Source organism: Pantherophis guttatus, chromosome 8 (assembly GCF_059756535.1).
Source record: "Pantherophis guttatus breed Tessera chromosome 8, ASM5975653v1, whole genome shotgun sequence".
Lineage (NCBI taxonomy): Eukaryota > Metazoa > Chordata > Lepidosauria > Squamata > Colubridae > Pantherophis > Pantherophis guttatus.
In genome coordinates this window covers 20,861,321-20,883,913 of record NC_142070.1, presented here as the reverse complement: position 1 = coordinate 20,883,913, position 22,593 = coordinate 20,861,321, and the positions used below count along the sequence as shown (strand labels likewise).

Sequence of the window (22,593 nt, the reverse complement as noted above, 5' to 3'; positions counted from 1 at the left end):
CAATGAACCCAGATCCCAGCTGTAGTTTTAGAAATTATTTAGAAATTATTCTTGCATTTGACCAAGAATATTTGGTCTTGATATTAACTCTACTACTGCCATTTATTTATTTATTTATTTTGGTTAAAAAAAGAATACTACTTCAGTGTCAGTTGTAGGACAGATAAGAAAGCTAAACTAGTTAAGGAAATTGAAGTAGATTGGCATATTTCAGTTGAAAAGGGAAATAGGATTAACCCCCAGAACACATGCCTTTAGCTGATCTATTCTGCCTCCCTAGTAAGAACCAAGGAAGGATAATGATCAAGGGTGAAATCCAGCAGGTTCTAACAGGTTCTGGAGAATCAGTAGCAGAAATTTTGAGTAGTTCGGGGAACCGGCAAATATCACCTCTGGCTGGCCCCAGAATGGGGTTGGAATGGAGATTTTGCAATATCCTTCCCCTGCCACGCCCACTAAGCCACGCCCACAGAACCAGTAGAGAAAAAATTTGAATTTCACCCCTGCTAATGATTATAGACAGCAGTATTTACACAGTATTGTCAAAACCTACAAGATTGTGTCCTTGGTGTCATGATCAAAATTCTAACCCCTTTGCACGAGTATGTGCCATCACTGCATGTATAAAGAAGGGAGGATTTTGATCATGCTTTTGTGCCTGCTATTTTGCAGATTTTGATGCTCCCTGGTAAATGACCATGAGGGATAGGACTTGTCAAATTATAGGTATACTCATAGTGAAGCTTAGGAAGTAAATTGTTATTAACTAGTAGATGGTGGGAGAAATTTACTTTCAGACTTGTGAAATTCTGTTAATGCAGCCTTACAATGAAGTAATATTAGCTCATCTGCTCATGTTTCCTGTCTGGTCTATAGGTTAAGACAGATTGGGATTGGAAAGCGTGATGCTTCATTCCTTTTTCACTTAGTGATCTTTTTAGCCATTGTACTTTCTATATATAAGTGGAAATCAGCAGAATAACATTTTAATTGATTTTTTAAAAATCTCTCGGGAGCTGATGAAAAGTGCTATGCCAATTTCTCTGGAGCACTCCCCTTCCTTTGAAGCGTTCCCCTTCCAGCGTCCTAATGCATAGGCTCTAAAAAGTGATGGAAGCCTTATTTATCTTATCTTTGAAGTGCTCAGATGAAGATATTGTGACGTTGCTTTCACTTCCTGCTCAGTTTTAATTGTTTTCTTTATTAATTATGGTAAAACGTCTCTTGTGCAAAAATAAAATGTGTGCAGTGCATTGTAAGAGTGACATTAAAGGATGAGGGGCAGGGGTGAAATCCAGCAGGTTCTAACAGGTTCTGGAAAACTGGTAGCGGAAATTTTGAGCCGTTCGGAGAACCGGTAGTGGAAATTTTGAATAGTTTGGAGAACCAGCAAATACCATCTCTGGCTGGCCCCAGAGTGAGAATGGAGATTTTGCAGTATCCTTCCCCTGGAGTGGGATGGGAATGGAGATTTTGCAGTATCCTTCCCCTGTCACCCCCACCAAGCCATGCCCATCAAGCCACACCATGCCCACCAAGCCATGCCCACAGAACTAATAGTAAAAAAAAATTGGATTTCATCACTGGTGAGGGGTGCAAAATGGCAACCCTTGGAGATATAAAAGTTCTCCGTTTATTTGGATGCTGTCTAACAAATAAATAATTTCTTATCTTCTGGTAAGTCTGTGAAAGAGCTTAGCTTGGCCAGGTGAAAAAGGGGAAAAAAGAAAAGAGATCCACTCCTTATAGTAGCTGTACTGAAGAAGGTGTTTCAACTGAGATCTACAATTCTGTCTTCTCACAGCTATTAAAACCAGGAGATATATGTCATCATTTGCACCGCTTGTCTTGACCAAATATGATTAGAACAGGTTAGCACAGAGGTCTTCAAACGTAGCAGCTTTAAGACTTGTGGACTTCAACTCCCAGAATTCTTCAACTCTGGGAGTTGAAGTCCACAAGTCTTAAAGCTGCCAAGTTTGGGTTAGCATATAAATGAAGGTTCACCAAGGAATTGCAAGGAGATACACAGACACAGACACACATATATATGCATGCATTCATACATATGTACCAGGAGTGGGTTGTACTTACCTTTACTACCGGTTCGCAACGGGGCCACACGCACGCTTCTGCACCTGCGCAGAAGATTCCTGATAACGTCAGGGTTGGTGGGCAGAGCCTCCCACCAGTTTCACTACCGGTTCTTGCGAACCGGTCCGAACCGGGGGGCAACCCACCACTGATATGTACATACATACACACTAAACTTAGAGAAAGAAAAGAGAATGGAAAGACTTGCTAGACTGATGTCAGCCTTCCTGACTAAACCAGACAGGAAACATGACTAGATGAGCTAATTCTACTTTATTGTAAAGCTATATGAACAGAATCTTGCAAATCTACGTATAAACTTCCTGCTGCCACTTTTAACCTTATGGTCAGTTAGGGTGGGTCCTTTCTAAGTTTCTTCCTCTGACCAGTAACTCCTTCCACCCTCATCTGTTTACTAGGCAACATCTCTTCTCCTCATCTTCTACACATTCCTTAATACATAGATCTTCAAACTTGGCAGCTTTAAGACTTGTGAATTTCAACTCCCAGAATTCTCCAGCCAGCATAGCTGCCAAATTTGAAGACCTCTGCCTTCATATGAGATTTGCAAATAGCATCGTTTAAAAGGCTCCGCCATGATTATAAAGCAAGGTGACTGATCCGGTCATCTTCTGGTGTTCAAACCCATGGAAAACTGCGCTCCAGTATTCTCCTTGTGAGAAACTGCTACCTGGAGCGCATGTAAGTGATCTCCTCCTTACCTGGAGAGGTTCCAAAGAACTGGTCTACTAACTAGTTCCTTGGTCTTTGCAGAGGGTGTCTCCACTTTCACAGAGGCATCTGCACAGTTTGTTATATCTCCCCTGGAAACCTCAAACTTATACAATTGCTTTAGAAGACTAAGTAGAAGTTGAGCTCCGCTTGAGGACAACTACCATTTAATTTGTTCAAGCCTCAGCAGTTATCAATTGTTCAGCCAAAACTGGTTGACCTTAGAAATCTGAGTAAAGACTCCTCCTTGAATAAGAGACCTTCTGGATATTCCATGACTCTTACATAGGTTGTTAAACATCCCCACAACAGTGCAGTAACTGCCAAGAAATTGCAGGAGTTTACCTCAATTTATTTTATTTTATTTTGTTTTGTTTTGTTTTATTTTATTTAGTTTGTCAAACATGTATGAGAAAACAGGTATAAGTATAAACATGGATATGAACACAGGAAATGAGTACAAATAAATGGGAACAGTAGGACAGGGACGGAAGGCACGCTGGTGCGCTTATGCATGCCCCCTTACAGACTTCTTAGGAATGGGGTGAGGTCAGTGGTGAAATCCAATTGTTTTTTCTACCGGTTCTGTGGCTGTGGCTTGGTGGGCATGGTGTAGTTTGCTGGGCGTGGCTTGGTGGGCATGGCAGGGAAAGGATACTGCAAAATCTCCATTCCCACCCCACTCCAGGGGAAGGATACTGCAAAATCTCCATTCTCACCCCACTCCAGAGGAAGGATACTGCAAAATCTCCATTCCCTCTCCACTCCTGAGGGAAGGATATTGCAAAATCTCCATTCCCACCCCACTCTGGGGCCAGCCAGAGGTGGTATTTGCTAGTTCTTCTAACTACTCAAAATTTCTGCTACCAGTTCTCCGAACTACTCAAAATTTCCACTACCGGTTCTCCAGAACCTGTCAGAATCTGCTGGATTTCAATCCTGAGTGAGGTCCACGGTAGACAGTTTAAGGTTAAAGTTATGGGGGTTTGAGGATGTAACCACAGAATCAGGTAGTGCAATCCAGGCATTGACCACTCTGTTGCTGAAGTCGTATTTCCTGCAATTGAGTTTGGAGCGGTTTACCTTGAGTTTGTATCTATTGTTTGCCCATGTATTATTACGGTTGAAGCTGAAGTAGTCATTGACAGGTAGGATGTTGTAGCAGACAATTTTGTGTACTACACTTAGGTCAGACAGTAGGCAGTGTAGATAATAATAATAAATAATAAAATAATAATAGATAATAGATAATAAAAAGTTGGTAACCCTATTATCTTAAGCTGAAATCAAGAGAACTCTCAAAGTAGACCAAGCATCCTCAACTTACTTCTCTTGATACCGTGTTTCCCCAAAATAAGACCCTGTCTTATATTTTTTTGAACCCTGAAATAAGCGCTTGGTTAATTGCCATGTGCTCAAAAGCCCAATTGGGCTTATTATCAGGGGATGTCTTATTTTTGGTGAAACTGGGTATTTAAAGGGAAATTTTAATCATTCCTGACTTTCTTATCCATGTGTTTATACTTGTTGTAGTAATAGCTCAATATCATGACATTAATGCATTAAGGTTCCCTTATCTTGCAAAGGGGAAGGTACAGGTGAACAGGTAGGATTGAAAGCAAGCCTCATTTTTGGACTGGTCAAGAATGTATACATTTGGACTGAATTCAAAGTGGATTATAAATATTTGAGCAAAGAGGTTTGTATTTTCAAACTTTGTCTTCTTTGCAAGTGCATATTTATTCATGTACATTATGTCCACAGCTATTAAAATTTATTGCAGCAAACCTACTTCTTATTTGGATAAGATATACTAACACTAAAGCTACTTTAAAAATAAATCCAGTTCTTGAGACATGCTGCTAGTAATCCAAAATGCTCACACAATTACCCTAATCTCATTTGTGTTGACCCAATATTTTTTCATAAATTAGAGATGAGAGTGACCTTATCAACTTAAGCAAATTATCTGGCTATTCCCCAGCTTTCTATAGAACTAGGTTTTACTTTAAGTATCTTACTTAAATAACCAGAATTTTTGCTGGTCATTTTTTTTTTCCTTCCAAGCTTAACTAGTAAGTGCCTCTATACTTTTGGTGATATGTCATTTGAATGAGAAGTTTTACAAAATGTCACTTTCATTCCTAAATAATAGACTTGGTCTTGATACTCTCCTTCTTGACTTACAATTGTCTGATATATCTATCTATCGATCGATTGATCTATCGATCTATCTATTGGGTGGTATTTGCATACATTTGCTACTGGTTCGCAAATGTGAATGCATGCACAGAGCATCAAAAACAGGATGTGATGATGTCTGGGATTCGAACTTGGGCTGCCTGCATGTTAGGCAGTTGTATTAACCTCTGAGCCACAAATCCTCCTCCCTTCTTCAGTTTGAGCCAGGGGAGAGATTAACTGTTTTTCTATCGAGACACCTGGTCTATCCCAGCATGTGGGAGGGAGCATACTGCATCCCTTTCAGCTCCAATCCAGGAGCCCTCAAGCAGTCGCATTCACGATGAACCATTTTATACCAAATTTATATTTCGCTGATAAAGAAATAAAGGGAGCAACAGTTCATTTTAATCACTGTGGGGAAAAAAAAGACTGCAATATCTAGCACTGTTGCTTTCTCTCTTTCCCCATCTGGAAACCAAAGTATCTATCTATCATGAACAAGAGAGAGAAGAGGCAGGTGGTCACTTTCCTTCCATTCATAAATTGTAATAGTCTTCTTAAATTATTTTTTAGCCCTAAAAGTGGGTTAATGTTAAAGAAAAAAATAAATAAAAAGAACTGCCCCCCCCCTCCCATTTGCCCACTCCTTACCCAGTAAAAAGCTTAAGTGTCTTCTAGAAGATTGTCCACTAGCTATAGAAAGCCTCCTGGATAGCTAGTTCATAGATGCCTTCCACGTTACAAAAAGAGGACAATGTCAAAGAACAGGAGGAGGAGGGGGAGGACGAAGAGGAGGAGGAGAAGGAGAAGGAGTAAGAGGAAGAGGAAGAGGAGGAGGAGGAAAAGGAGAAAGAGGAGGAGGAGGAGAAGAAGAAGAAGAAAGAGGAGGAGGAGAGAAGGAGGAGGAGGAGGAGAAGGAGAAGGAGAAGGAGAAGGAGAAGGAGAAGGAGAAGGAGAAGGAGAGAAGATTATTCAAGCATTTTTAGGGATGATATAACCTTTCAGAACATAAAACCATAAACTGATGCGTCTTAGTCATCAGCCATTTCTTCATCTTTTCATGTGTTTGGGAAAAGATGTTATTCATGGTGGAATAACATCCAGGGTAGAAGCAAGATTAACGTTCTCTCTGTAAAACTGCATGTGGGAATCTGATGCTGCTCAGTGATTCTAACATAATCGTTTTCTTCCAGGAACATGTCAGGAACAAAGCAGCTTAGGTGTGGTATCATGAGCATATAAAAGATAACAGGAAACTCTAAAAATAATTGCATTATGGGAGCCATTTGCAGTGACCCTATTCAGGCAGTACACAGCTTAATCACATTCTTCTGGTAGAAGTTAGATGTTAAGGTCAAGCTAGTTACATACCAAAGTGAGACTGAATAATACGAAAACAACCCCCGACCTCATTTGTCACACAGAAGAGCTGGGGGTTTTTTTCTGCCTGGAATGAAAAATACTGTTTTGATTTTTCTCATCTATACAAGGACTGTGGCTGATAACAGTACTTGCCAAATTTCTAAACGTTCTCAGGTCCACATGATCACAACAACCATAGAAATGTATCTCCATTTGGGGACGCATAGGCTACCTTTGAAGCAGAGAGACTGTGTGAAACGGATGAAGCCAAGTTTGAGTTCTGAGCTTGTAATGACTTTGATCAGGTATCGCCTCTCAGCCCATTCCAGGGGTGAAATCCAGCAGGTTCTGACAGGTTCTGGAGAACCAGTAGCGGAAATTTTGAGCAGTTCGGAGAACCGGCAAATACCACCTCTGGCTGGCCCCAGAGTGGGGAGGGAATGGGGATTTTGCAGTATCCTTCCCCTGCCACACCCACCAAGCCATGCACACCAAGCCACACCATGCCCACCAAGCCACGCCCACAGAACCGGTAGTAAAAACATTTGGATTTCACCACTGTCCCATTCTATTGTACAAGATTCTTGTGGGGATAAAATGATAGGAGAAGCATCTGGAGAAAGGGTAGGCTGCATATGCAGTGATTCGTGGATAGGCAAATGATGCTAGCTTTCTTGCTGAAAGAATTGATGGAGAGGAGAAAGAAGGAGAGAGGTAGGAATAATCCAGAGTTGGCAGGGACTTTGGAGGCATTCTATCCAACCCCCTGTTCAAGCAGGAAACCCTATATTGTTTGGGTGGTTTCCAATCTTTTCTTAAAAACCTCCAGTGATGACGCACCCACTGTTGTGACCTAGGCTTACTGAGTCATTACAAGACACAATTAGCTCCAAATAAACCTATTTTATTGTAACAGCTGAGAATTAGGTTCATTCCCAGCTGAGTTCCAATTAGTTGCTAAACAAGTCCTTTGGAAGAAGTCCTTCGGGATAATCACCAACCTTTATCATCTTTGATACCCTGCCAAAGGCCTTACTTGGCAAAGCCCCATGAAGTTCAGAAACAAACGAGACGCCGACTGGAAACAGAGTTAGAAACGTGGCTTTCCTGTAATAAGGCCCAAGTGCCTTTATTTCTCTTTTAAGCCTTATGGGAGGGGCCAGTCATCTTCTGGCCTTACTCCCAAGTCATCCCTTTTGCTTTAGCTGCTCGTACCTTCTGGCAGTTCTGCACATGCGTGCACTAGGAACAGACTCCTCCTGTTCCTATGCCTCTCTACTGTCCGACTCTGGGGCTCCGGAATCTGTGCATCACTCCCAGATGGCCCTGGCCCCATCTTTGCCTTCGACGTAGAGCCCTCATCCGGGCCTTCTCCAGACTCCAGGACTGGCCCATGTTCTTCCCCAGCCTCCTCACTGTCTGACTCCGCTGCCAGCTCCGCAGGCTGCTGGCGGACCACAACACCCACAATGTCTGAAGGCAAACTGTTCCACTGGTTAATTGTTCTCACTGTTAGGACATTTCTTCTTAGTTCTAGGTTGCTTCTCTCCTTGATTAGTTTCCATTCATTGCTTCTTGTCCTGCCTTTAGGTGCTTTGGAGAATAGTTGACCCTCTCTTTTTGTTGCAGCTCCTTAGTTATTGGAACACTGCTAGAAGGATCCCGAGTCCTTCTTTTCATTAAATCAGATATACCCAATTCATGCAACCGTCCTTTATATATTTTAGCCCTCAGTCCCCTAATTATCTTTGTTGCCCTTCTCTGCACTTTTTCTAGAGTCTCAACATCTTTTTTTTATACCAGGGTGACTAAAACTGAATGCAGTATTCCAAGTGTGGCCTTACCAAGGCATTATAAAGTGGAGCTAACACTTCAAAAAGATCCAATCCTTGAGCCATGAGTTCTCCCTCCAGTTGACCAATAGGAGAGTAGAAAATCAGGATTCAGAAAGGGTCATGTTCTTCAGCTCTTGGAGTAAAGATTCCCTTGCTCCTGCTCTACACAAAAAAAACATGAAAATGCATTCCCAATCCATGTTTTCATTAAATGCATCCATTCATCTTTGCAAAAAGACCTGGGAGATGGTGGTGAGTCCTCTTTTTTCTGCTAAATAGCCTCAACTGCCTATGTTGGAGAAAGATAGTGTGGCGGCATATTTGCAAGCAAGCATTTTTCACAATAGCTCTAATCATGGTTTTAGGTTACATTTTAGAGCTACACTATTATGTGTGCATAGGGAAGAAAGTAATGGCTCACTTGAGAACACAGGCTCACAGGCAGGTAAATCTAGAACTTAATCTATGCTGATTCAAAACGCAGAAGAAATCCACTTGAGCTCAGTTGTTCATAAAGAGATTATGAAAATGACTAGAAATTTTAAGTGGGTAGGTCAAGATTGGGTTTGTTGATTTAGGGGCCAGTATTCTTTCTCTAAAATAGTTCTTCAGCAAGAACTTACTTGAGCAACATCTTACTTGAACAATATGCCTATTGTTGTTTAGGCATATTAGAGCAGAGCAAAATCAGTAGAAAATAACTAGCTTAACCTTGTTACCCAAACACTCTCCCCCATTGTTCTGATTTTAGATCAACCAGAGCAAGGGCCTGGATTAATGCACAGAGATACAGTTCTGATAACTCAAGTGGGTTCTCTGCCTCCATGCCCTACTGGTTAGAGTGCAGTACTGCACTCTAGTAAATTTGACAGTTTAAATCTCACCAGGCTCAAGGTTGATTCAGCCTTCCATCTTTCTAAGGTGGGTAAAATGAGGACCCAGATTGTTGCGAGCAATATGCTGACTCTGTAAACCACTTAGAGAGGGCTGTAAAGCACTGTAAATCGGTATATAAGTCTAAGTTCTATTGCTATTGTTAGTGCATCCCTCTCTAGCTGAATAAACAACCAGGCTTCTTAGCACAAACACACATCATGAGAATCTATAGGATAACATACAAGAATCTACACAGATGAATAAATGAGATGAACTTTAGAAACTAGAGAACTCCTCTGCACTTGAGTGTGGCCTGAAAGCAGTCTGATTTAGCTCACAGTAAATGTGCATAAGATTGCTGCGCAGATTAGTTAATCAGAGTGATTAATCATCTAAGGCTTGAATTGCAAATTGGAATTGCCTCTCAATTTATTGACAATAAACAAAGACTCTGGGATGAGAAACACTTAAAGGGCCTTCCATCACAGCAGGCACTCAACTTGGCTGCTTAAATCCCATTAATTCAACTTGCTACTACACCCACCCAACATCTATTCTGTGAGCAGCAAGGCATTTCTATAGGGGCATAATCACTTCTGCCTGTTCCGGATACTTAAGCAACTCCTTTGGTGTCATAATACACGTTTTGAAGTAAAGATTGCAATTTACATGGCACTGAAATTTTCTGATCTTTCTTAACTGCCAATAGACTTTTCTTGTGCCTGAGTTCTCTATTATAATTTGCTTTTCACACGATAATATCTGTCATATAATTAAGCCTTTCACAGCAGATTGACCCAGTCAAGATGTCAAGCACAGGGCCATTTAAATATATTTACTGAGAGGGAAATGCTAAACTCAAAAATATATCCCAGCTGGTTGCAGTTGTACAATCATGTTACTTACTGCTACTTACAGATGCAGGGTTAGCAATAAGTACCTACTTACAAAACACCCCTTTTCCTTATTTCTATTTAAAAAGTATTGCATTTACAAAGGTTTAGCTCAAACCAAAAGAATTCATATGATTTTCTCCATATATATATATATATATATATATATATATATATATATATATATACACACACACACACACACACACACACACACACACACACACACACACAATGAAAGTAAAAATGGCCACAAGTACAGCTCAGTTCCTGGTGATTATCTGGACACAACCATGCAATTTTCTTGGCAAGATTGTAGAGATGACATTGCTTTGTTCTGAGATGTTTATTTGGACTTTCAAGTCTAGTCTATAGCCTTGAATTTTCAAGTATTAACTAGGTTCAACTCTCATTAATGTCAAACAAGAGAGGCACTTGACATGTTTCCTTCACTTTTTAGAGTTGTGTAAAAAAAGGGGGGGATATATCAGGTCCAGCTTCTCATGATGCTACTCCATGAAGTTATTTTGAAGCACTAGACTTTAATGAAACAGAATGGCAGAACATCTGAGAGATAAATGGAAATGCTTCACATAGCTCAGAGTAACTGTGCAATTATAAAGAGATGTAATCCACCTGGCTAATTTTAAAAGCGTTTGAACAACTACAGTATATGAAGAGGTGATGGGACTGATGTTATATTAGGATCAGGGTTAATCAAGATCAAAGGCAGGTTGGTTGGTAAAAGGAGAAATTAAGTTTGTAATTATTTCAGCTGTTTTATTAATGATATAAATGACTAGGCATGTTTCTTGTTTTTTTAAAAATATTATGTTCTATATCATTAAAAGAATTACTGACTATTTAGATACAGCTCAGCAGAATTTTTGTTTTCATCCTGTGTCTTCTACTTAATTGCTAACAAGGTATGTGACAGAATTGGTTCAAACTTATGATTGTTGTTTTTTTTTTATCTTCTACAGTTACCGCATCCAATAGTACTCAAGGAACTACTGGTAAGCAAAAACATGTAACCATATCATGAAAACAATGGCATCAATTGCGATCTCTTTGTACTCTTTTTATTTTGGGGAATTACTTATAGTGATTATAAGCTATAATAAGTCAGTTACTCTCCCCCTATAAAACTGGGGGAGAGGAGAAGCAGTCTTTATGTGAATCTAACTACACAAGACGATTTAGTAACTGAAGCTGTGGAGCATCGAAATATCAGCAAAGAACATCTAGAACAGGGCTATCAAACTCCCAGCCCATGGGCCAGATGCATCACACACACCACACAGCCCATGGGCCAGATGCATCACGCCCACACCCAGTTTAGCAAAAGGGAAAAGTCCCGATACAGCACGTGACGCCGCCGTGATGCCGTGAGTTTAACACCTCTGATCTAGACTACAATAAGAATTTGAAATCTGTAAAGTAATCCTATTAACCTAAATAACAAAGTGGACTAGATCTTCATATCTGTAACTTTAGGTTTCTCTAATATTTAATAGAGATAGATAGTACTTTAATTTGATCTCAAAAAGCATAGGACAGCCAATTGAAGAATAACAACTTTTATTGATATCCCTTATCAATGCAGCTATCCCATGTGCCTATATAATTTACTGGGGCACTACTCTCCACTAGGCTATGCATTTACATGTAAGTGCTGGGATCCCATTGATCATTAATATTCTGCATGGCTGAGAGTTAGTACATAACCATGTGGAAATTTTCCAACAAAGTGCTTTCAGGACCTTGGAGAGCACATTGCAAAAGCTACACCTAAAAGGCAGGCTCCACACCTATCTGAGGATTTTCGAAGATCCGGCAAAGCCAAGAAATCCTTTTTAGCTCCATCCCTTAAACCTAAAGAACCTCTAACCCTTTCCTAAGCATTAAACTCATGTCTAGCTAGTAACTCATGGGGGAGGGGAATCATCAGAATCTAAATCATCTCCAAGCTGAGAAGGCACTAACAGGGATGATGAGACCTTCCCCAGAATTGACATTGTAATGTATTTACTATATGCAGAGTTCTTTACACATTTGCTAAACTTCTGAATCTGTTGATATGACATCCAGCAATTCTTCTATGCCAACTGGTACTTAGTTACTACAAGAAACTAAACAGCCAGGATGGTCAGCACAGTTGTGACCAGATTAATTTCTCACATTTAGCTCCCCCTATATAATGTCTATTCTAGGTATTCCCCTATATAATGTCTGTCTATAATGCATAGGATTTTAACTATGCTGAGTGGACATGGAATTTATAGTCTATATTACAGTTTCCATGCTCTCCATCCAGCATAGTTAAAATCCAGTGCATTGGAGAGCACCAAATTGGGGAAATTATCTCATTCCAATTAATTCCAAATGATCCTTATGAATTTAAATGGGCAGTCATGAAATGTTTTACATTGCAAAATGCAAATAAGGTTATGTTTACACTTCAACATTTTTTAAAATTTTAAACATTCTAACTTAAAACCAGTGCAGTACAAAGCAGATTATTACTTGACTAAATGACTTGACAGGCATATTCTCACTATATATATATATATATATATATATATATATATATATATATATATATATATATATATATATATATATATATATATATATAAAATGTACGTACATACATACATATATATATATATATAATATAGATTTTTAAATCATTAGAAAATAATTCAATAGAAGGTAGTACAGCAAATATGGAATATTGCTATGATAGGCAAATTGGTTTGTAAATTACATAGTCACAAAATACATTTCTCATGAAATCAGTTAGTATTAATTTGGGCTGTTTTTGTGAACCAGATGGAACAGTAAAGTCATAATAATCTGGAGAATGTAATATGCCACTAATTTCCTTACAGATTTATTATATACCTGTCCCACCTCTATATATCGTGTGTGTGTGTGTGTGTGTGTGTGTAGGTCTTTGGTTATTCGGGTTTTCTCCCGCGTAAAATTGGAGGTGTCTTGGCAATGTTTCAACGAAGTCTCATTTGTCATCTTCAGGCTGGTGTTCTCGGCTTCGTGCTTCTAGGAGCAATGTGTGTTATCGCAGCTGTTTCTTCCTTTTAACTGCCAGTGGGGGTGTGAACTGATTGGGTGGGAGCTTGGCTGTGTTCTGATTGGGTGGAGGTGTGTTCTGATTGGTTGGGGGTTTGGCTGTGCTCTGATTGGATGGGGGTCTGGCTGTGCTCTGATTGGATGGGTGTGTGTTCTGTTTAGGTGGGGGCTTGGTTGTGCTTGGGTTAGTCTGAGTAGCAGGGGGATTTGAGCTGGTGAGCTGTGTTGCTGTTGTTTGGCTTCATGTTCGTGGCCATGCCATCTCTTCATGTTGGGTGTCAGTCTGTTTCATGTATGGATTGGAGGGGTTTAAAGTGGCTAATGATGCAGCTGTGGTCTGGCTTCTGGTCCGTGGTTATGCTTGATCATCAGTGTGGGTTTGAGTCTGCTTTCTGCGTGGATGTGTGGTGGTTACATCCTGTGTGGCTCTCGTGAGTGTGGGTCTGGTGTCATTCTTTGTGTTAGGGACTCGTTTGTCAATAAGGGCGGGTTTCCAAATGGCTGGCAGGCGGGAGGTATCATCTCATTTATTCATGCTGTGTGGACGTTTTTCTATCTCAATGGCTTCTCTGATTATTCTGTTGTTAAAGTGTTCAGTTTTGGTGATAGTTCTGGTCTTTTTAAAGTCAATATCATGTCCTGTGGCTTTGAGGTGTTGGACCAGGGAAGAAGTTGGTTCCTCTTTTCTAACTGAGTTCTTGTATTCTTCAATGCGTGCACTTATTCTTCTGTTGGTTTGTCCGATGTATGTGGTGGGGCAGGCGGTGCAAGGGATTTCATATACTCCTTGATTTTCTAACTCAATTTTGTCTTTGGGGTTTCTTAGGATGGTGGATATTTTTCGATTTGTGCAGAATGCTGTCTTGATGTTGTGTTTGTGGAGGATCTTGCTGATTCTGTCTGTGACGCCTTTTATGTATGGGAGGAGGGCTTTGCCGTTTTCTTGTTCTCTGTCTTGGATTTTAGGGGGGGGTTTCTTTTTGGATTAGGTTGGTGATCTTATTTCTTTGGAATCCATTGGATGTTAGTACATTAGTGAGAGTGTGTAGTTCAGTTTTTAGGTGTTGTTCGTCAGCTAAGCATTTTGTTCTGGAGATGAGTGTCTTGGCTACGGAGTTGATCTGTGCTGGGTGGTGGTGTGAGAGGGGGTAGAAACAGAACACACACCCATCCAATCAGAGCACAGCCAACCCCCCATCCAATCAGAGCACAGCCAAACCCCCAACCAATCAGAACACACCTCCACTCAATCAGAACACAGCCAAGCTCCCACCCAATCAGTTCACACCCCCACTGGCAGTTAAAAGGAAGAAACAGCTGCGATAACACACATTGCTCTTAGAAGCACGAAGCCGAGAACACCAGCCTGAAGATGACGAATGAGACTTCGTCGAAACATTGCCAAGACACTTCCAATTTTACGCAGGAGAAAACCCGAATAACCAAAGACCTACATACAAACACCCGCGAAAACCTCAGAATATATATATATATATATATATATATATATATATATATATATATATATATATATATATATATATATATATATCTTTTTCGTAGGCTTTTATGTGCTAGAAAGAATATACACACATATATATATATATAACATTTTATATATATATTACAAAAGTAAGAATATATATATACCACCTTCTATTGAACTATTTTCTAATGATTTTAAAAATTTAGCAATAATAAATACCAGCTAATAATAAACAGGTTAATAAAATTTCATGTTTTATTATTTTATCTATTTAAAACAGATGTAATAGGTCAATGTGGGGATTTGAAGATATTTCTGTTAGAACAAAAATATTTATGTTGCTATAAATTCTTTATCCAATATGCAGCCACCTGTATTAATATGCAATATTAGATTTTTTTAATATAATTTCAAGAGACTCAGCATGGGAACTTTCTAATAATGGATCAATGTTAAGGTAATTTCTTTAGTTTGAGCAGAAATAGTTCTAAGTTATTTAGATGCACATATTTTATTCCAGTCATGTATTTGTTTGTTTAATTAATTAATTAAATTCATTTGCTACCCATCGTGCAATTTGAGGCAATTTAAGGTATATAGGTATTCCTATATTTATACCATATTATTTAACTTAGAAAACTCTGTGTTATCTTTACTGAAGTCTGCATCTAGCAATAGTGTTGTTTTCCTGAAAATCCATATATTATTATTATTTGTTCAAATGATGTCATAGTTTGGAATCTGAATATAACTATATTGCTATTATTCAGGATTAAGACAGTTAATACTAAAAAAGCATGCTAAATTGTAGGCTATTTATTCAACTTGGTTGGCAGTTTATAAATACATTATAAAATTGTAATCTTTAATATTGAATATGCTTTCTATAGGGTCTCCCACGATAAAAGTCACTTCAGGAGCAAAAAGTAAGTTCTTGAATAAACAACAGCTTGAAATCCTACATTTAGGATACATGTATACATGTTGTGCAAGTGAAAATATTTAAAAAGTTTTTATCAGTGTCTTGATCCATCACTGATTACATTAAAGGCTTCTTTATTGTATTTCTATAAAATTCTGTTATTGGATACTGTTTCAAGTATAAATTAACACTCTGCTCAAAACACAGATAGGCAATCATTTGCTGCTAGGGAAAGCATCTTTTAAAAATTAATATTGTTCTGTGGCAATGATGTTATCAGAACGATCAGGCCTCAAATTTGTTGTTGATTATTCTCTTTTATGCAAAGATTGGATCACAGCTAAAATCCTTAAACTCTGCTTTCCCACATCCTTGTCCAGTGTTCTACTTTGGAGGTGGGGACCATGTTTTCATAACTATAACCAGGGGTGAAATTCAGCAGGTTCTGACAGGTTCTGGAGAACCGGTAGTGGAAATTTTGAGTAGTTTGGAGAACCAGCAAATACCATCTCTGGCTGGCCCCAAAGTGGGGTGGGAATGGGGATTTTGCAATATCCTTCCCCTGGAGTGGGGTGGGAATGGAGATTTTGCAGTATCCTTCCCCTGCCATGCCCACCAAGCCACGCCCACCAAGCCTCACTACACTCATCAAGCCACGCCCACAGAACCAGTAGTAAAAAAATTTGAATTCCACCACTGACTATAACTATCTGCGAGGGAGCAAAGGGTCCAAACATAATTTGGACATGATAATTTACGTTCTTTAGTCTGATGTAGGGATGCAAGAATAAATAGGCTTTACGATACCAGACATATATTTTATAATTTTTTTTCCTGACCCCATTTAGTAGAAGACACCTATATCTACAAGATATTTTTTTTATAGTAGATCCACACAGTGGGTACTATCATGGAATAAAGGAAAAGGGAAGTACAATAATAGGCTGAAGGTGGCATGAAGAGAATGTCAAATGGCCCCAACACAGAGGTACTATATCAGTTCTGGAGAACCGGTAGCGGAAATTTTGAGTAGTTTGGAGAACCGGCAAATACCACCTCCGGCTGGCCCTGCCCCCATCTATTCTCTGCCTCCCGAGTCCCAGATGATCAGGAGGAAATGGAGATTTTACAGTATCCTTCCCCTGGAGTGGGGTGGGAATGGAGATTTTACAGTAGCCTTTCCCTGCCATGCCCACCAAGCCACACCCACCAAGCCATGCCATGCCCACCAAGTCACACCCACAGAACCGGTAGTAAAAAAAAATTGAATCCCACCACTGCCCCAACACCTGATCAAAACCCTGCCATTTTTATATGCATCACAAGAAGGTTTCATTTTTTTTAAAAGCCCTCCATGCTGCCGACACTTCTGCTAGGTTTGGAATAAGAGCCTTGGTGGCGCAGCAGACTAAAGTGCTATTAAATAGCACCAGCTGCCTGCAATTACTGCAAGTTCAAATCTCACCAGGCTCAAGGTTGACTCAGCCTTCCATCCTTTCGAGGTAGGTAAAATGAGGACCCGGATTGTGGAGGCAATAAGCTGACTTTGTATAAAAAAGAACACCGCTTAGGGCGGGCTGAAAGCCCTAATAAGCAGGTATATACAAAAGTATGAAGGCTATTGCTTAACACAATGTAAGCCGCCCTGAGTCTCCGGAAAAAGGGTGGCATATAAATCGAACCAATAGATAGATAGATAGATAGATAGATAGATAGATAGATAGATAGATAGATAGATAGATGATAGATAGATAGATAGATAGATAGATAGATAGATAGATAGATAGATAGATAGATAAGATCCATCTGGTAGTCTGGGCAAAAGAGCCTTGGTAGTACAGTGGTTTAATGCACCCTGTAATTAACACAGCTGCCTGCAATTTCTGCAGGTTCGAATCTTACCAGGCTCAAGGTCGACTCAGCCTTCCATCCTTTCTAAGGTAGGTGAAATGAGGACCCAGTTTGTGAGGGCAATAAGCTGACTTTGTATAAATATACAAAAGTATGAAGGCTATTGCTTAACGCATTGTAAGCCGCCCTGAGTCTCCGGAGAAGGGCGGCATATAAATCAAATTTAAAAAAAAATATGTGCAAATGGAAAGGGCAGAATGTTGCTGTCTTTCAGAAAGAAGAAATAGGATATCCCCTCACCATTTTTCTGTTCATTATCAGGCACTCAAAGCCTATGAACAAGCCATTTTTAGTGACAATTCTCAGAAAAACCCATTGGATTCAGTGAAATTTACTGGGCTGATGCCTAACTTTTATTAACTTCCATCTGGAATTTTATCATGCAGGGGAACTGGGAATAAGCAGTGGGAATAATCTTAAAACCTCCTACCCCACTCCTTTGCTCAGGACTGCATCCTCCTAAGGCTGTTTTGCACTGAAAAGAACAGTAATTCCAAGGAGCAATAAAAGTATCCACGTTTGAAGGAAAGGAAATAATTTGTTCTGCAGCAGAGGAAAAAGAGTGCGTATTAAAATAATGAAGCTAGAGAACTTTCACGTATTGATACAACAGCACAAAAAGGCAATGTCAGTGACTGTTAGACGGAAGCCCAGAATAGTAAATTTAAAACTTGCTTTCAAGTATGCTTAATTTAAAATAATGTATTACCTTTTTCAAAAAGATATATAATCGTTTTATCTAAGAAGCATTAAACTTACTGTGCATTTTCTGTCTTACCCTTTCAAAGGTGCCACTTCAATGAGCACAATTGCAACTACTACCATTAAAGGTAAGGTCTTAGCTTTGTGTATTATTTAGAATACTTCTAATATTTTATTTCTGTCTTAATTCATATCTAAACATTTTCTGGACAGTATGTTACAGCAGAGACCTACTTAAAAAAGAAACTTGTGTTCTTGAGTTACAAGTAAGTTAGAATAGTGTGCTGTAAGTTAACACTCAAGTCTCATGCACCACATGGCAGTCATGTCAGAAGCACTGAGGCACTTCCAGGTTGAAAGGATTAGCTGGTGGCATCACCATTGTCCAGGTGATGCCCATTTGGGGAGTCCTTTTATGTCCCCAGCACAAGCTGGAGCAAGGGACGGGAGTTCACCCAGTCTCACAGTAGCACTGGGATCTCAAACACAGGCTTGCTAACCTCCAACCCAATGTCCTAACCACAGGGACCACCATGCATCTTTAGTCCCATGCATGATTCCTCAAAATTAATTTTGATTTTGTGAATTGGATTTACTCCTAGCAAAACAAAATATCCAGAGGAAGGGTACATATCTTTCTGGACTGAGAACTCCATTTCTCCTTCAATTGAGATTGAGCACTCCCTAAAATATCAAAAGAAAAAATAAATTTACATGGATTTAACCAGTAAATGCAATTAAATTCAGTTAATATGATTACTTCCACAAATATAATAATTCCTCCCTCGTATTAATTACATTACCTTGGAAAGTGCTCTGGGGACAGAGACAGTTATACACAAAATATATGTTTTGTGTATATATGTTGCTCTGTGTCTGCAGATGAGATTGCAGCCTTAAACTCCTAGTAGTAATTGCTTGGGCATATATAATGCCAATGCTATTGGAAAAAAAGAAAATGATTTGGTCTAGAAATATCAAAGAACTGTCCCCATTATGCTGGATGGAGAAAGAGAGAAAAGATTTCCAGGAGCATTTATCCCTTTCTTAAATTGAGTTACAAATAGCACCCTTGGGATTCCTTGGGAGCCTCTGACACGAATCTCATCAGTTTTATATTCATCTCAAGATAGATGCATCTGTTTTGTTTTCCACAACATTTTCATTTTCAAGTACAACTTTTCTACTTTGGTCCATAAGCTGAGATCGCAGCCAACAATAATTGCTTTTGTTTGGTTTGTAAGTGCTTTTTAACTCTCTGACAAACCTTTGAAAATTCTCTTACATATCAAACCTTTATATGGAATCTACTGAACAATGGGAAGCTATTTTCTTAATGGGTACATGTTTTCTTTCTCACGTGCACACTGTTCTATGCATTTTTCCCAGTGTTTGTAGCATTGTTTAGGTTGGGAGCAGTGGTGGGTTCCTCCCGGTTCGACCCGGTTCTCCCGAGCTGGTAGCGGTGACGATATGATGTCACCGAACCGGTTCTGCCAAATAAAATGGGTAGACCAGTGCCTGCAAAAAATAAATGGGTAGATCAATATAGCTCTGCAAGCAGTTAAAAGCCTGGTAGACCAGTACCTCTGCTAAATCCTAAAGAATTGTCACATGACCATCAAGCCATGCCCACAAAATAAGCCACGCCCACAGAACCGATAGTAAAAAAATTTAGAACCCACCTCTGGTTGGGAGGTTCATTTGGTTGTAATTGTAAAGAATAATAAAGTTACAATTCATCTATTACTAAGAATTACTTTGCATTTTTTTAAAAAAAAACAGATTAAATTATTTTTCTCCTACATTTCACTGTAATTTACAGGATAGAAATGAAATATTTATTAGCTGGGATCATTTTTGTACCCCACTTTTTTATCAGATTTCAGAATTTAACATAAAACAAAGTCAAAAACAAGAAAACACCAGATATTATTTTAAAACCGCCAAGCCTTGCACAATCAAAGCTCTGTTTGCATACAGGTATTTGGGGAAGATATCCATTAAATGAAGAGGCTTCCACTGCAAATTAAGAAAATCCATGAAATAGATGTCTAAGTGCGTTTTAAAACATGCATGCTATTTGTTACTTAACTGATGGAAAATTTAGTAATGTTTTTTTTTTTTTTAAGAAAGGCATTCCATTATGGCTTTGAGGATGAAAAATAGTCTGCTGAAAAACATTTCTATCTTGTGGTTAATATTGTAATTCATCCCTTTCATTCAATTCTTATTTTCTTTATATCAATCATTTTCAAATTTTCTGGTGCTCAGGATCATTTGAAGGATCTCAAAAATATTAATGCCACCCATTCATAAAATGACAGCAAGTTCAAGTGAGCACAGAACAATTACAGCTGAAATATCGTTAGCATCATCTTTTTCTCAGTGAGAAAAATGCTTAACCTTTTTGTCATACAAAAAAACCCTTTGTATTCCCTTGTTATTCTACTGCACTTTCTGTTTTCTTCCTACAAGCCTTTTCTCAAAATCCAAAAGGAGTGATGAGGTTTTGGAAGACACCTAAAACTATGAGAGAAGTCCACCAGTCCTTTAGAGTTAGTTTAAGTTATACTTTCCTATTTTTTAAAAAAAGAAAAGTATCTGCTGTAAAAAAAAAAAACAGGGTAACAATAATAGGGAAACTATGTTTGCAAATTATTTCCTTTGAGTGCTATTTAGTCTTCTTAAAATGATTCATTATGCATTCCTGCTTACAAGTGCAGAAGGATAATCCCTAGGAAATTCCTGATTCTAATGAAGGCAAACAGTTTTGCATTTCTGAATATGATACAGCAGCACTCTCTAATTTATTTTTTGCAATACAGTACTTCTGAAATGGAAACAGATAATAATGCCACATTTCCCGATTTTTGCAGTGTTGGAGAAGTTGCCACAGGGCCATTGACAGAGTAATTGACATAGGTTTGAAAGCTCTGACCTCAAAAATTTTGATGGGCAACTAAATCCACATTTTTATTAAAGTAAACAAAGTATGGTGATATTCACATGATTGGTTTGGAAATGTCTTCAAGTGTCCCTGGTAAGTATTTACACTGATGTGCCATAAGTAGACAACTGCTGAAAAGCAGGACAGCCTAATGGCTAGCTATCTTCTTTTTTCTAAATTAAAAAAAGAGTTAAATACAGTGTTAATGAACTATTCCTTATTCAATCAACTTAATCTAAAATAACTCCAGGCTGTTTGGAGTTAAATTTCTCATTCTAATGCTGTTGTGTCAGTGGATGGATTTAACAAGCAAATTCCCTCCTTAGTCTACTTAGTCTAGTAGACTAGACTAAGAGGTGGGTTTCAGCAGGTTCTGACCAATTCTGGAGAACCGGTAGTGGAAATTTTGAGTAGTTTGGAGAACTGGTAAATACCACCTCTGACTGGCCCCGTCCCATCTCTTCTCTGCCTCCCAAGTCCCAGCTGATCGGGAGGAAATGGGGATTTTGCAGTAACCTTCCCCTGGAGTGGGGAGGGAATGGAGATTTTACAGTATCCTTCCCCTGCCACGCCCACCAAGCCACACTCACCAAGCCATGCCACACCCACAAAGCCACGCCTACAGAATCGGTAGTAAAAAAATCTGAATCCCACCACTGACTTAAACGTGTTGTGCACACACTACTTATGTGTTAGAATCTGAAATATTTATTTCAGGAACCCAAAATGAGGTCTCTAGTGGATTTTGCTAGGAGGTATTGTGGGCTAATGCTAAAGATATGGATGGCACTCTGCTTAAGCCTACTTCAGTTTTAAGATGTTGCTTGCCTTGCAATGCTATTTGCCTAGAACAGGGGTGTCAAACTCATGGTATCACATTGTCATGTGACATATCGTGACTTTTTTCCTCTTTGCTAAAACAGGGGTGGGCGTGGCCAACATGTGACGCATCTGGCCCACGGGCCATGGGTTTGTCACCCTTGGCCTAGAACATGCATTCATTGGCCTTCTTCATTACAGACCAAAGCTCTCAGACCCCTCACATCTGGACAACAGACAGATTAGAAACCATCACTGAAGCCAGACCTAAAAGTAAGTGAAGACAGATTTACATATCAATACATCTTTTTTTATTAAAAAAAAAACCCTGCAATATTATTTATACTAATTTTCATCTATTTAGTGGTTATCCTGATTTTTACAACCCAGTCTTACAGCATTAAATCCAACATGTATAACATTTCTAGCTGCAGAAAGATTGCCGTGGAGATGTCTTTTCTTTACAAGAAATCATCCCTGTTCCAGAAATTTAAAAAAAGTATGGAAAAAAAAATCACAAAACAAATGCACCCTATGAAGATGATTTAACAGCTTTTCTATTCATTTCAATTACAATAGTTATTGCTTTGTTATAATTACAAAGAAAGCTCCATAACCTCATAAGCCACTTCCATATATAATGCCACTCTCCTTCCCGTTACTGGGAGGAACACCTTGATGGGACAGTTTATATATAAATAATCCACAAAATGTTACAGACATTTTGAGACAAT

At 39.0% G+C, this 22,593-nt stretch overlaps 1 protein-coding gene across 4 annotated transcripts in view; it reads left to right on the top strand.

Annotated features, from left to right (window-relative positions):
• EMCN (endomucin) overlaps nucleotides 1-22,593 on the top strand; it is a 47,705-nt gene that overhangs the window by 5,002 nt on the left and 20,110 nt on the right. For all 4 annotated transcript variants that reach the window (XM_034442174.3, XM_034442176.3, XM_034442173.3 and 1 more), the window contains exons 2-5: nucleotides 10,960-10,992; nucleotides 15,446-15,481; nucleotides 18,177-18,218; nucleotides 22,061-22,132. In XM_034442174.3, the coding sequence (XP_034298065.1) occupies nucleotides 10,960-10,992; nucleotides 15,446-15,481; nucleotides 18,177-18,218; nucleotides 22,061-22,132 (183 nt within the window). The remainder of the gene's footprint in view (nucleotides 1-10,959; nucleotides 10,993-15,445; nucleotides 15,482-18,176; nucleotides 18,219-22,060; nucleotides 22,133-22,593) is intronic.